The sequence below is a fragment of the Phoca vitulina genome, unplaced genomic scaffold, assembly GCF_004348235.1.
Source record: "Phoca vitulina isolate PV1807 unplaced genomic scaffold, GSC_HSeal_1.0 scaffold13, whole genome shotgun sequence".
NCBI classification, from domain to species: Eukaryota; Metazoa; Chordata; class Mammalia; order Carnivora; family Phocidae; genus Phoca; species Phoca vitulina.
Genome location: NW_022589716.1, coordinates 14,217,414 through 14,232,440, shown reverse-complemented (window position 1 = coordinate 14,232,440; position 15,027 = coordinate 14,217,414). Strand labels below are relative to the sequence as shown.

General features: G+C 48.0%; 1 protein-coding gene across 1 annotated transcript in view; it reads left to right on the top strand.

Moving 5' to 3' along the window:
• ARHGEF3 (Rho guanine nucleotide exchange factor 3) overlaps positions 1-15,027 on the top strand; it is a 293,559-nt gene that overhangs the window by 23,626 nt on the left and 254,906 nt on the right. Inside the window, exon 2 of the mRNA XM_032411537.1 lies at positions 10,399-10,491. Within this exon, the coding sequence (XP_032267428.1) occupies positions 10,430-10,491 (62 nt within the window). The 5' untranslated portion in view covers positions 10,399-10,429. The remainder of the gene's footprint in view (positions 1-10,398; positions 10,492-15,027) is intronic.

Sequence of the window (15,027 nt, the reverse complement as noted above, 5' to 3'; positions counted from 1 at the left end):
GGCGGTCTTTAAAGTGCAGATTCCCAGGCCCAGCCTTGGTGACTGATTCAGAAGGGCTGAGCTGGGGCAGAGCATGATTCTGTGCACGGATGATTCTGTGCTTTGCTGAGTCAAGACACCTGCGGGTTCTGAGGACTGTGGGTCCTCCTGGCTCTGACAGCCTCAGACTCTATCATGGAAACGCAAGGCCCTTGTCCTCAGCCACATGCCCTGCCACATCCTACCCTGCTGGGCGCGGTAGATTTTCTGGGTGCCAGGTCACCAGGTGGAGTTTCTGGGTAGTGACAGTAGCTGCTCCCCTCCTACAATTAGTAGGAATTAAAATGTTCTGCTGGTTTGAATTCAAGGGTCCCTCTGCTGCCACCAAAACTCACACAAGGGCAAGTGTCTTTATTACGGCTGGTGTCCCAACAACGTGGGGGCCTCTGCCTCCAGATTTGCTCTGAGCTGTGGTCTCATGCTCCCTGCTAGCCCCTTGGGAGGGGAGTGATGGAGGACAGCTGTTCTGGCCCCAGCAGAGCGCAGGGCTCAAATGCCAGGCTTCGCCTCCGGAAGCGTCGGCCCCTTTCCGTTGTCCACTCCTCCCTGGACACAGGGGAATGATTATCACCAAATGGAAGGGTCCTCCTTCACTCCACTCTCCCTGCTGCCTGCAAATCTCCAGAAGGGTTTTGCGGAAGGTGCAGTTTTACTCTTGACCTGTGCAAGGCTGCTGTGTGTGGGAGGTCCCATTACGGTGTCAGAGGGGCCTCCCTCGCTCATTCTCGGCCCGAGCAGTGAGTGAATGTTCAGCGGGCAGAGCCAGGCCGGTGCTGGACATATGACCTGGCTGGCCCAGCTCCAGATTGCTCATTCCTTGCTGTCATCTCTTGTGTGGGTTGTGGGTGTGTGCCTCTTGGAGGGGAAGGGGAGGGATCTGGAATCCTAGAGGGGATCTTGCAAAGCCTTGGGGTCAGGGAGGAGAGTGCTGGGTGGGCTGGCAGGAGGAGTGGAATGCTCCAAGGCTCATCCAGGGTGACCGTCACTCAAGTCACTGTCTTCTCTGTGACTCTGACTGAGGTGGCGATTTACTGCCTCCTGACATCTCCGTGTCTGTAGAGTCTTGCCTTCCGGGTGGGTCTGGAATGGTGCCTCCCCGGGTATTTTTATATTCCCTGGAAGGGCTTTCCCCCTCTTCATTCCATCCTCCTATTTGCTCAGCATCCCAGCTCCTGAAGCTTCAGGTTCTGTCCCCTGGGCTCTTAGACCTAGCTGCCCTGGGCCACTTCATTCCATCCAGGTCTCCTTTCATACACCCAGCTCCCCAAGACCCGTAGCACTGGCTGTCACGTGGACTCTGGAGCTTACTCACCATGGGACCTCTGAAAAGCTGTTAACCTCTCCCTGAGCCCCTCTGCTTTCTTGTCTTTTTGCTTTTTATGAAGTGGGGAGGGCACACTAACCTTTGTGAAGCTCTGTGCTGGGCTCTTCACTTGCACTGTTTCATTGACTTCACTGAGCCCCATGAGGTAGACACCATTACGACCCCTGTTTTACAGTTGGGGAAACTGAGGCACAGGAGTCTTTTCTAAGCTCTCGTAGCTGCTAAGTGGCAAAGGTCAAATTACCCAAAGCTTCAATTGGTTATCTATGTCGTGAATGTGTTTATAATTATGTTCTAGTAGTAATGGAAGATCGTGTTATTGCAGGTATCATGGAATCATATCTCTCTTGTGTTTAACTTAATGTGAGCTAAACTAGAAGCTCTTAGAAAAAAGAAACAAATGTTTAATCCTGCTGTTCCACTGAAGTGAGTGTGTGTTCGGGAGGGTCCCCCAAGCTGGCCCCACATCCTGCGTGCCCCAGCCAGTGTGGGGCAGCCCTATGTGTGAGTCTGTCCCAACCACAAACTTGACCTGGGAGTGCATGTGAACACACAGCCACCCACTCTGGCTCTGGGCTGTGCTGGGCTCCTTGAGGGAGGTGGAGGCCCTCTCCCAAGGCACCTTCCTGAGGGGATTTCCAGGGAAATTTTGGACCCTGCAGGATTTTTCCCACCAACTTCAGAATTTACCCTGCAGGGTCAGAAGGCTGCAATTGGTCCTCCCCTTTGCAGGGTCTTTCTCAGCTGACACTTGGGGTCAGAGCACAGAGATGGAGCTAAGATTTAGCCAGAGAGTTTTTTCATAGGGGAGTCGGGCTGTGTGTTTACTCAGGTGCCAGATCCTCTGGGATACTGGAAGTTTGGAGGCCTGGACCCAGGAGTCAGACAGACCCAGCTGCTCAGTCCCTGCTGTTGCAGTCCAGCTGCTGGAGCTTGATCAAGCTGCTGAAGCTGGAGTCCGTTTCCTGCTCTGTAACATGTGGATACCAATGTGCATCTCATGGGGATCTGTTGTGACTTAATGTGGGTATAGAGTAGGTCCTTGATAGGTCTTGTTCATCTCCTCCCCTAAATTAGAGCCCCACAGATTCCCATGAATCTTAAATTGTCTCCAAGTGGCTAGCTACATACAATTTCATGAAACATGATTTCCGGTTGGGCTTTTAAGAGAGCTCACCTTTCTTGCAGGTGTTCTGAAGCACGCGGTGTGCTGTACTTGGGCATTTGTCCTTGCGGGTGATGAATGATGAGGCAAAGCGGACTACCGTCCTCCAGCTGAGTTAGCGAGTGTGATGTGTTGGTCAGCTCTGTGAAGTTTATTTTAACAAATGCCCTGGTTGGCGAAGGAACAGGTCAGGAAATCTTCCCCTGTGCAAGGAATCCAGTTTTATCCCCAACTGGGAAAATTGCCACCAGGCCTCTTCTGGGACCATTTTCTATGACTCTTGTCTCCCTTTTGGTCTTCTGTTTGGGGGGAGGAGGGACAGTGTGCGTGTGCCCTGGTGCTCCCTTCCACTCACTAGCTCTGGGAGCCCTGGGTGAGTCACATAAGCTCCTCTGCGTGTCCGTTTCCTTATCTGTGAGAAGCAACAACGTTGCTGAGAGGGTGAAATGGAATCAGAGCATTTGAAGCCCTCCACAGGGTGCCTGGGACATGGGAAGGCCACTGTCACTGTGGCCTGTGGGGAGGAGGAGGAGGACAGTGAGGGCCACGGTGACCCCTGGGCCGCCCTCTGCTGGGGCAGCGTTCGTCTTCTATCCAGAAGCACGGACGGGAGACCCCGACTGCTCTGACCAGGGTGCCTTATCCCTCCTGCCATTGGTCCTCCGTGAATGGATAAGCATGCTCTCTGTCCATCAACAGAAATGTACCAAGTGTCCACCAAAGACATTATTGGAGAGACCTAGAGAGAGGCAGGCAGGTGGTAGAGGTTTCTTATGAAGCGAGGTTTTTCAAACTTTGTTGTTGTTGTTGCATTGGAACTATTTTATAGTATGAGAACTTATTCCGGCATAAGAATCATATGGGAGAGGAGATGCCCTGGTTGAAGTCAGAATACCCTTTGGTCTAAGGACGGGCAGCCTGGACAGGACTTGACCACCAGTGGTATCCCCACTGAACCCTCATTCTAGACCCTGGGATGTGATCTCACACTGGAGAGGCTGGAGGCTTCTGATGAGGCCCTGAGGACCGACCTAATCTTCTGTCCATGCCTCCCAAACAAGCTTGCCATGCCCACACTCGCAGCCTGGACCTAGGCAGTGAGAACGGGAACTGTTACCTGCTGCTGTGGCGCACTCACCTCTGCTCTCCAGGTAATTAAGGCACGTGGAGAGCCAGCTGCCTAACCCGGAGGCTGCCTGGCAAGAGGGCAAGAGTGGAGTTCAAAATACTTGTTGGAGCAGGTATGAAAATGGCATCAGCCTGTTGCATCCATTTCATCGCTGGGGCACCTTGACTTGGTGTCTGGGGATATGGCACCCGACTTGGTGTCTGGGGATATGGCAGACCGTTGGGTCTCTTAGGGATACATCTTTCTTTGATAGAGTGACGTAAGGGCTTGGGTGGGTACTCTGGGGGTTTTGCCTCTTGGAACCTCATTTTTCTGTGATTCTGGGGTGGCTGGTTCCCCATGATTATTTCTTCAGCTGTGTGGTGATGGCATCTGTGATGACCTGATTCTGCGTCACCTTTCATTAGCGTGGAGAAGTGCAGTTCATTTGTTCATTTGTTCAACAACTCTTATACTTGTCACTGTGTTCATGCTTGGGGTGTCAGGAAACCCAGTGCAGCTGGGGAGACACGTGCACACATGTGGGTGGGGTTTGGATGAGGGAGGAATGCGGAGGGAGCTCTAGCGGGGCACTAGGGGGCTCTGGGAAAGCCCGAGGGCACACGAGTGGTTGAGTTTACAGTGTCTCTCAGTGGGTGGTTGTGGGGATCTCATTTCCAAATTCTTGCCCCAACAACCACCCCCCCGCCATGAGGTCCATAGAGTCTGGTCTCTAGGAAGAATGGAGTAGACGTACAAGTAACACCCCCTGGAGCCGATCTGTGAGAGGATGAGAGTGAGTGGACGGCACAGGTGCACTGCTTGGTACCTGACCGTGGGGGGACCTTGAGGGGAGCGAGTGCTTGGGCTTGAGCCAGCCATCACCTGCTATTCCGGGGACTGCAGGGCTGCTGGTGTCATTATCTCTGGTTCCATTTAGTGGCTTCAGCAGCCCTCTGGGGTAGTGGCCTTGGCACTGGCCAAGTCCTCTGGGTCACAATTCTTGGCCATCGAGGAGGTGAGGTCATCTGGGGCAGGTGGCTTGGGACTTTGTGGTCACAGACTGAGTTGTCCAATCAGCCTTCAACTCTGACGTTGGCTTTGACCCTGAGATTGGCAGGCAAAAAAAAAAAAAAAAGTATCCAGCTCTCTCCCTATTCTGATAAAAGCCTGTAGGACAAATTCTGGCTGTTTTTTTTACTGATAAATGTTTATAAAGCCCCCTGAATGCCAAGCATGATGCAGAGCAAGGACTATGCAGAGCTTCTGCAAATCTCTCCAGAGGGCGTGTCCTTCCTTGAGATCTGAGACTGAAAAGATCTTATTTGGTGAAGAGTCTTGATTTGTTATTTGTGTACTGGTGAGAGGTTTTATAACATATTAAAAATGTGTGTGTGTGTGTGTGTGTGTGTGTGTGGGTGTGTATTTTTTGTGATCAAGCATGTCACAGTGTGTATTAAACACCAATAAAACACCCAACTCTGGCTTTTGGGTGGGACATAGGGAAGCAGAGTGGGATGTGGGTCAAAAGCATGGACTCTGAAATCAGCTTGGATGGGTTCAAATCCCATCCTTCCTGTGATGAGCTTTGGGACCCTCAGCATGTTTTTTAGCCATTCTGTGCCTCACTTTCCTCCTATTCAAAAGGGGGATCATGATAGCACCCACTTCACTGGCTGGGAGAAGAGGAAATGAAATGCATGAGGAGCACTGAATGTGATATGAAGCAGGTGCTCAACAAAGGCTGTTAATGATAGTAGTAGTTCTTAATTAGCTTAAGAAGTTCACATCAATAAGAATTGAAGGTACAAGACCTGATTTCTGTTCTTGCATTTGCAGTCTTTGGAGGGGAGATTAGACTAAAGTACTAAATACTACTAATGGTTACTATGTGACAGTAGCAAGGAAGTCCAAATGGTGTGGGTTGTATTGCACGTCCTACAGGAGCTGAGGGAGCTCCTGGGAGGAGATGGGGCTCCCTGTGGACATGTCAGAGGGGTGAAAGGAGGGGCAAGGACCATGTGGCAGGTGTCGGGGGAACATTCCAGACCAGTTGGGTGGGCAGTGATTGCCAGGGTTGGGGGTGGTGAGGGGCCAGCTGAGATCTACTTCATCCAGAGGTGAAATGACAGGTGCCTGTGGAGTGGAAATGGGATGAGAGAGGCAGAGAAGCTACTGCTTCTCTTCCTCCTCCTCCTTAGTATAAATGCTTTTATTGTATTTTCATAACTATTGACCTGGAATTGTAGGATGCAAAGTTGGGGGATTTCACTTGGCTACGTTGATGTATAGAAAACAAACTTGCAGCATCCTTATCTGTTGAGAGGATTACTGAGAACTTGGGTGGAGTGGGGGGAAACTTTAAATAGATACAATTTGTTGTTACAAAATTCCTAAAGCTTCTTATGAAAGCATAACGTACTCACAGAAAAGGGCACAGATCATAACTGTAGCTTGATAGATTGTCACAAACTGAACACACCTGTGTAAGCAGCACCTAGATTAAGAAACAGACCCTTGGCAAGCACCCCAGAAGCTCCATCGTGCCCTCCTCAGCCTCTGCTCCCCAACTACAACCGCTGTCCTGACTGCTAACAGCGTGGGGTCGTTTGACCTGGTTCTGGGCTTTCTGCAGACAGACTCATACAGCAGACACTCTTGTGCTTGGTGTCTTGGCTTCAGCATCTTCTCATGAAGAGCAATCCTTGTTGTGACAAGTAGTTTTAACTCATCTGTTCTCATTGCTGTGAATTACCACTATTTATTTCATTAACTCTATTGCTGATGAGAGCATTAGGGTCACTTCTGGCTTGGAGCTTGAGGTAGGTCAAGTAATGGCCCCTTGAAAGATGTCCATGACCTAATCCCTGGTCATAGGTACCATTCACTGGTAATACCTGTGACTAAGTTACCCTATATGGCTAAGAGGCTTAGTAAAGGTTAGTTAAGGATCATGACATGGAAAGATGATCCTGAATTATCTGGATGGGACAGCTGTAACAAGGATCCTTACAAGAGGGAAGAGAGAGAGTCCGGTTCAGAGAATGAGACATGGAAGTGGAAGCAGAGGTGAGAGAAGAGATTTGAAGATGCTATGCTGTTCGCTCTGAAATGGAGGAAGGGGCCAGGAGCTGAGGAATGCAGGTGGTTTCCAGAAGCTGGAAAGGACAAGGGAATGGATTGTCCTCTAGAGTTTCAGAAAGAATGCAGCTCTGCTGACCCATTTTAGACCATTTCTGACCTCCAGAACTATCAGATGATAAATTTGTGTTGTTTTATGCCACTAAGTTTGTGGTAATTTGTTACAACAGCAATAGGAAACTAATGGAGGGCTGTTATGCGTAGCGCTACTGAGAACATTCTAGAAAATGTCTCTTGGTGCACATATGGACCTAGGAGCAAGTGCAAATATTCCTGCAGTCCTCAAAGCTGGTTAGACCCATTTGTGCTCCCACCAACAGCAGGGGTGAGAGTTGTGGTTGCTTTACATCCTCACCAACACTTTGTCCTTCCTGAGAAGAGAGATTTTTCAGTGAAGAATTAGGAGGGCTTGGTGTCCAAGGGACACAGTTGTGCCTTGCAGGAAGTTGGTGCTCAGCAAATGCTGGTCAATGCTGATCCAGGCCGCTGAGGAGAGGAATGAGGAAGTGGTGGTGCCAAGAGTTTCTAGCTGGGGTGAAGTGGGATTCCTCTTCCATGGAAGTGACTGGGATGGGAAATCCTGAGTCACTTTAGATTAATACAGAACTTTCCAGCTTCAGAGTTAGAACACCTCTTATCTTTGCAACTTTGTGATTGAGCAAGGTGAGTGACGGGTATCATGCAGTGGCAGAAAGCCTGTGCTGTTCAGCTGGCTGCTCAGAGTTTGAAAACTGCTGTCGTATAAGCTCTGTGACTTTAGGCTACCCACACCCTTCGGAGCTCTGGTTTTGCCATCTGATAAATGGGCGTGGTCCTGCCTTCCCTGTGGGGCTGTGGGTGGATGAGAAGCCTCTGTTTGCAAACCCTGAGTTTACTGCCTGCACACAGGTGCTGAATCAGAGGTAGCTGTGGTTATTAGGGACAACGGTATTAAGCTCATAAATTCCTTTTATAGAAATTGGCAACCCTGGGTTCAGAGTGTTCAGAGTGTTCAGGGACTGAATGACTGTCTTGAGGGGGTTCTGAGAATATCACCCATTTGGTTGGCATCCAGCTTGGTGATGTCAGGATCGTGGTCCACCCTCCTAGGGCTTTATAGAGACATCGTCTCTCCATAGCCCCCCATTCCTGAAACTGCTTTTGAAACTATTCATTCATCATTTGTTCATTCATTCATTCAGCCGTTACTGAGCTTTACCATGCACATAATACACTGGTTAGGGGCACAGACTCCCAGACCAAATGCTTGGCGCAAGTCTCATTTTTACCATTTTGTTGTTCTGTATGGCCTTTGGCCAAATCTTAACTTCTTTGTGCCCAGTTTCCTGATTTGTAAAGTGAGGCAGTATCTGCCTCCCAGGGCTGATGTGAGAAATGGATGAAATAATCCATGACAGAGCCTGGCCTTGAGCACCCCTCAGTGCTGGGGTACAGAGTGGGGTGCCCTCAGTCCTTGCCCCTTGCCACAGTCAGAAGGGTGAAGGTTTATCAGAACCTGACCCAGAACTAGCTGGTGGTTCCTTTGAGGGCAGGCTCTGACTCCTCACAGCTGCTCGGGAAATGTGGCGTTGAGGAGAGTCGGCATAATTTGGGGCTATAGATGTTGAACCCCCTTGCAGCAGTTACTGTGCTGTGGAAGGGCTTGTACACTGAGCAGATGTGGCTTCCAGGCTGGGCTGAGGTGGGCTGCCAAAATGACTCTGGTGTGGGCTGCTTGCTTTCTCCCCTCTCCCTTCGTACGGGATGGAGGGGATGTGGTGGCCCCTCTGAGACTCCGAGCCCACGTCTCACTACCCTTCCATCTCTCCTCATTCCAGGATCCACATCTTCCCTCTTGCCTTATTCTGGGCCCCTCTGTAATGCACATGCCTTAGCTGATGAAGTTAGCTCTGGTGGAAGCCAGAGCAGTGGTCCCAGACAGGGATCCAGATGCTAAAAATATCTCATGGTGTGCTCTTTGCCAGTTAAATAAAAGAGCAGCATTGTAGACTATGGCTGGGGATTCTCCCCAACACTGACTCTTTCCAGTGCCTTGGGGTGCAGGAGTCCAAGGTATCCGGTCCTGCTCACCCGGATTTGAGAGTTTATCCTAATGGTGCCTTTTTTTTTTTTTTAAAGATTTTATTTTTTAAGTGGTCTCTGCACCTAAAATGGGGCTCGAACTTACAACCCTGAGATCAAGAGTTGCATGCTGTACCAAATGAGCCAGCCAGGTGTTCCCCTAATGGTGCTTTGATCTGGAAAAAAGGCCAGACTCATGGTGGGGCAGATGGAAGAGGATAGTAGGAGGGAGATTGGGCCAAGCAGATTTGATGCTCAACAGGCTGATGCACCAGCATGGAAGATCATGGAAGATCATAGGTGTCCAAATTACCCCTAACCCCCTTTTGCCTAGGCACCAGGTTGAAGGCCAGTCCTCCATCTCTCAATATGGTCTACACAGCCAGTCTTCCATTGTTGAAACTGATGGCTGTTTCTTTCTTTGGTTGACACCAAATGAAGCAGCTGGTTTGGGTTTGGGGCCATGCTGTAGAAAGAGAATCTGCTTTAATGCTAACCCCACCCCAAGTGGTGAGGAACGCAGTACCTGAGGCTGAGGAGGGAAGCTCAGCATTCTATCTGAGACTCAGCTGGGAAAATGCTCAGGGGGTGGAAGAGCAAGTGGGCAGAATCCTCCACCCATTGAAATGTTCTCTCTCTAGTTCTTTTTCCGTCTCATCCCTGTGTCTTCCTAGTTTCTGCTGCTTTCAAGCACATAGACTCGAATCCTTAAATGTGGGTATCATGTTCATTGGGATATTTTACCACTCCAAGTAGTCATTTCATGAAGCAAAGCTCACAACTCATACTTGTGGATCCCAGTGTTCCTAATTCTTCCAGGTGCCCTGCTCTTGACAGTCTTCACACTAGAAGGTATTACATGCTCATTAACATCTTCATCCATCTAACACTGATTGGGTACTACTTAAATTACATGTGATTTTACCGAAGTTGTGATTGAAAATAGTTTGGCCTTACCTGTCTCCATAGACATAGCACATCATAAGCTCCAAATAACCAAACTCACCCTCAGGAGGGCCCCAAAGGTAATATTTAAGGATAGCGCCAACTGTGATGAGAGTTAACTAGCCATACAAATAGGATCAGATAAAACAGTGCTTAAAGAATAAAGCAATTTCTCTCTAAGGTGGTAGTTGCAAGGTGAGAGGGTGGTCATGCTCCATGCAGTCAATCACAGGCCCAGGTGCCTTCCATCTTGTTGCTCTGTTGTTTCCAAATGTGTGGTCATCATCTGCACAGTCCGAGCTGAGTTCTAGCATGTGGGAGCCAGTGAGAAGGGTGGACAAGGTGTGCCAAGTCGTAAGACCTAGATGGGGAAGTGGCACCTTTCCTCTCTCATTCCACTGGGAAGTTAGATACCTGGCCACACCTACCTGCAAGTACACTGGGGAGATGTAGTCCCTGATAAAACTTGAATAACTGTGGAAGAAAGGGAGAATGGATTTTAATTGTCACTGGACCACCTTTGACATATTCCCCTTGTATGTATTTAATGCAGCTCTTTGTGTGTTTATAACATAAATATGCCCAGGTTATACATATTGGTTGTTTTGCTTTCAGAAAGAAGACCTGGGCCAGCCATGCTGTTTATATGGACAGTTCCACAGTAATGAATCAGTGTGTCTTCAGAGGGATGGAAGAAAACAAGGAAAGGTAAAAATATCTTTAAAAATTAAAAATTTTAAAATTCTCACATGCAACAATTAAATGCAATGTAGGACTTAGATGAACTAAGTCCGTATACGTCAGTGGAGGCCATCAAGAATTGGAAATAGCAGGATTTCTTGTGTCCCTTTCCCAGTCTCTAGTTTCTGACACCAGAGGAGGATACCTTTGTTAAGTATGAGAGATTATTTTCTAAGACTTAGAAGGAAGAGTTGGTATAAATAGAGCTAATGTGGTAGAGAATTAAATATTTGATTCTAAAAGCTATGGACACTCATTCCTAGAAACTGTGGACACTTGCTCAGATGATTATGTCTACATGTGTGGGTGGCCAGTCCCTGAGAGAAGGCAAAGACAGCCCCTTAGCTTTTGGCAGCTACATCTTTCTCTTTCTTCCACCTCTTCTTTTTCTTCTTAGAAATAAATGTATTCATTTAATTTTATTTTAATGCCCAAGAGATGCATAGATACATTTTTTCCTAGTTAAAAATAGGTGACACACCCTCCCCCAATTTCATTCCCAGCCTCCCCACTCCACACCTGCCTTTCCCAGAAGTAACTACTGTGACCTACTTTTGTGCATTTACTTCCAGAACTTTTTCTAGGTGCTTACATACAGAGAAAAAAGCCATTCTTTCTTTCCTTTTTTTTCCCCTTTCTGTTCTTTTGATATAGGCAGTCATACTATGCTTATTGGTCTATTTTGTAATCTTTAAAAAAAAATTCAATGATGTCTTAAAATGTTTTAAAGACAGTACATGAAAATCTTCCTTTTATCTGCTACGAAATGAATAATGTCTGCGTGGCATAAGAATCCCACTGTTTATTGAGCCATGTTCTTGTGGGTGGTGGGTAGGTAGGTCCCATTGTTTGCCCTTATATGGTGCTCGGAGGCACTTTCTGGTATGTGCCTCCTGCACACATGGGCAGATATTTCTCTTAGGAAGTTACTGAGCAGTGGAGTTGTTGCGCCATCCTGTGTATACATTTAAGATCTTACTAAATATTGCCAAGTCATTCTCTAAAGACTACTTGTCAACAGGGTGCCAGATCTCCTATTTGCCTGCCCTCCTGCTGCACCCCAGCTCTTCATGCTCTTCCATTTTTGCCAGTCCATTGGGTGGTATCTCTCCATGGTTGTCATTTCCTCCCCCTTCTCTTTACTCTGGGGAGACATCTCCTCAGGTCTCTCTGTTACCTGGTTTCATCTCCCAATGGCAGATGGTGAGCTCTGTCCTTAAAGGGGCCTAGTGACCTATCCCAAAGCCCGGGACATCTGGGCAGTCCTGGTCATATCTGGGAGTGGGTGCCACTTCGTTTTCTCTTCTGAAAAGTATCCAAGCATGCTTCTCCAGGAGAGTGTGTCACAGGATTACCTGCTTCTCTCTTGACTGCTGGTTTTGAAGAGCCTTTGGTTGGATTTTCCTACTTCAGGTGGTTCCATCCGCCACCCACTGTCACCGCCATCATCACTATCGGCAACCATCTGAGAAGATGCTATGTGTCAGGCTCTGTGTGGATCACTGGGCTGACATATCTCATTTAATTCTCACATGGCCCTACATGATAGGGAGTTGTGTTCTTACCCTCATTATGGCCATTAGGCAGCATTAGGACAGAAATTCATTCAAAACCAACCCAAACAGCAAAAACCCTATCTCGCCATGGAGCTCCAGCTCCTAGCATTGCCCTCACTTGCAGTGACAAAGAGACCCCAGCTCCTAGCATTGCCCTCACTTGCAGTGACAAAGAGACCCACATTGAGTTCTCCTTGAGGATGGAGCTGTGGGGCCATCACACCCGTGTTTGCTGTTGCCTTGGCCACACCCAGTTGTTATTCTGCATCCATGGCCTTCCTGGAGGAGAGGTCCCCGGCCAGCATGTGAACACAGTTTCCTGCATATCATCAGCTCCTCTGTCTGGGGTCCAGTTGGGTGGCAGCCTCACCTGAGTTTGTCCAAAATCTTTCTCTGGAAAGGGGTTTTCCAGTGTTAGAAAACAAAATTCAACCAAGTAAATTTGAAGATCGAATTGGCTTTTATTAAACGATTCATCAGCTGGGAAAGTAGAAAGGAGCTCTGAGGAGGTGAACAGAATAGGAAGGAGGGTGGGGCAAGGAAGTTATTAGCAAAAGAAAATATTGTTTCAGGTCAAGACAACTTTTTTTGGGTCCGGGAGGGAATGGCAGAGTTTTAATCTTGCAGATGACCTCACTAGTGCTGATGAAAAAATTTCAGGTTGAATTCTAAAAAGGACACCTTCCTGGGATAGGTTGAAACTATAATGAAGTCTTGCTGTTGTGGGGGAGGAAATGACTCCAATTTGGACTTGGTTTTTTCTTTCTTTTTTTTTTTTAAGGTTTATTTATTTATTTAAGTAATCTGTACCCTCAACGTGGGTGTCGAAACTCACGACCCCAAGTTCAAGAGTCATGCGACTGAGCCAGGCTTGTCTGTTTTGTTGTTGTTGTTATTTTTTAACACCAGGTTGTGCATATTTGTCATTGGAATCGATCTGCTTTATTAGGATAAATACACCCACTGAGCTGTGGAAGGAAGTGTGTCACTTGCCCCCATAGGCCCAATCAGTCACCCTATTCTAGAATTGCAAGTTTAGATCTCATCCTAAAGTCAGGCAGTGTGCAATTCCAGAGGCCTTCCTGAGGCCCCCTCCCATGATGTTTCAGAGACGTGCAAGTTTAGACCCAGATAATCCTAGGCTCATTATTATAATTTCTTGCTCTTCATCTTCAAACTCTTCAGTAGTTTTAAGCAGTCTGGCCTAGGGTGATGATGTGATTGTCCGAGTTCACACAGAGACAAGCCTCGGGCTCAGGTCCCGGGTCTGGCTCTGGCCCTTTGTACATCACGGCTAGGCTAGTGTTGTTATTAGAACACTGATCAGCACTTGTTCCAAAAAATGAGCTGATTAGCCAATAATGCCTTGAAGGAAACCTGTCCATTGATCCATCAATTGATTATTCATTCAGTGGGCCTTTATTGAATACTACCTGTGTACCAGACACAGAAAGATGGGTAAGATGAGTTCTTAGAGGATCCAGAGTCGGGTGTGGGGACGGCACACACTATGAGCAGTGGTTAAATGGAAAACTAGTTCTTCATTGGTCAGTGGGGATAATAATAGGATCTCCTGCATGAGTTGGTGGGGCACACCCTGAGTTAATCACAGTAAAGTACTTGGCATATAGTAAGCACTTAATAAAGGTGGCTTTTTCATGTTTGTTTGTGTATTTTTATTCTTACATAGGGTGAGGAACCTACGAAGATTTTTTATCAGGAGGCTGATAGGGACAGACTTGTGTTTTATTTTTATTTTTTTAAAAGATTTATTTATTTATTTGAGAGAGAGTGAGCCAGCACGAGCTGGGGGGGGGGGTGCAGAGGCAGAGGGAGAAGCAGACTCCCTGCGGAGAAGGGAGCCCGATGCAGGGTTCGATCCCAGGACCCCGAGATCATGACCTGAGATGAAGGCAGATGCCCAACTGACTGAGCCACCCAGGCGCCCCGACTTGTGTTTTAGAAATGGTAATCAGTCGACACAATTTTTAGTGTCTGCCTCACTGATAAGACTGTGAATTCCATGGGGCCAGATCTTACCTGTTTTGCTCACTATCATTTACCCGGGGTGTGGTACACAGTAGGTGCTCACTAGTGTTTCTGGACTGATGAGTGTAGGGGGTGGAGTAGTGACAACAGGTCCCTGAAGTGAGGTGAAATGACAAAGTCGGCCAGCGAGAAGGACCTCAACCCTCCGGGGGCTCACCCCACTGTCCTGAAGAGAGCGGCTCCCTGGAGACCCTGCCCACAGACCACACTGCCCTCCAGTGCTTGTGGGTGTTTTGTCTTTTAACCTCGTGACTTTATTGAGGAGACCTCTCCCTACAGCCTCTATTGACTGAGCAGCCCTGACTCACCACTTCTAGCTCTAGGTGCTGACTCACAAGAACGCAGGATTTCTAGGAGCTCAAGCCCCTGGGGAGTTCAGTTTTCTGCTGCCACCAGTGACTGTGGATGGATATTGCTTCACCAGGCCTCAGTTTCTCAGCTGTGCTGTAGTGGAGTTAGGCATACGGAATTTCTGATGTTTAAAGAGGAAAATTTTGAGGGGAGAAGTCCTTGTTCTTCTTGTAAATCCTTCCTGGAAATGGACTGGTGAAATGGGTGGATGGTTAGGACTTAGCCCATGCCGGGGAAATGGAAAGGTTTAAGTTTGTGCATTCGTTCATTCGGTCATTCATTCATTCATTCAGTCGGTCAGTCAGTCAGTATCCTTCACTGCTTAGCAGGCATAAGCACTTTGGGAAAATGCTCATATAAGGAATTATAAAGGCCTTTCACTCTCACCTTGTACAAATGTAGGTCTCTTTATGAAAATAAAGATCTCTGGCTCGCTCATATATTTCAGTATGTCTTGAGCACCTCCCTTGTGCCCGCTCTGGTCGGCTTTACTCTCCTGGAAGGCTGGCCTTGCCTGGTGCAGGAACACCCACATCTGGCCCGGGGC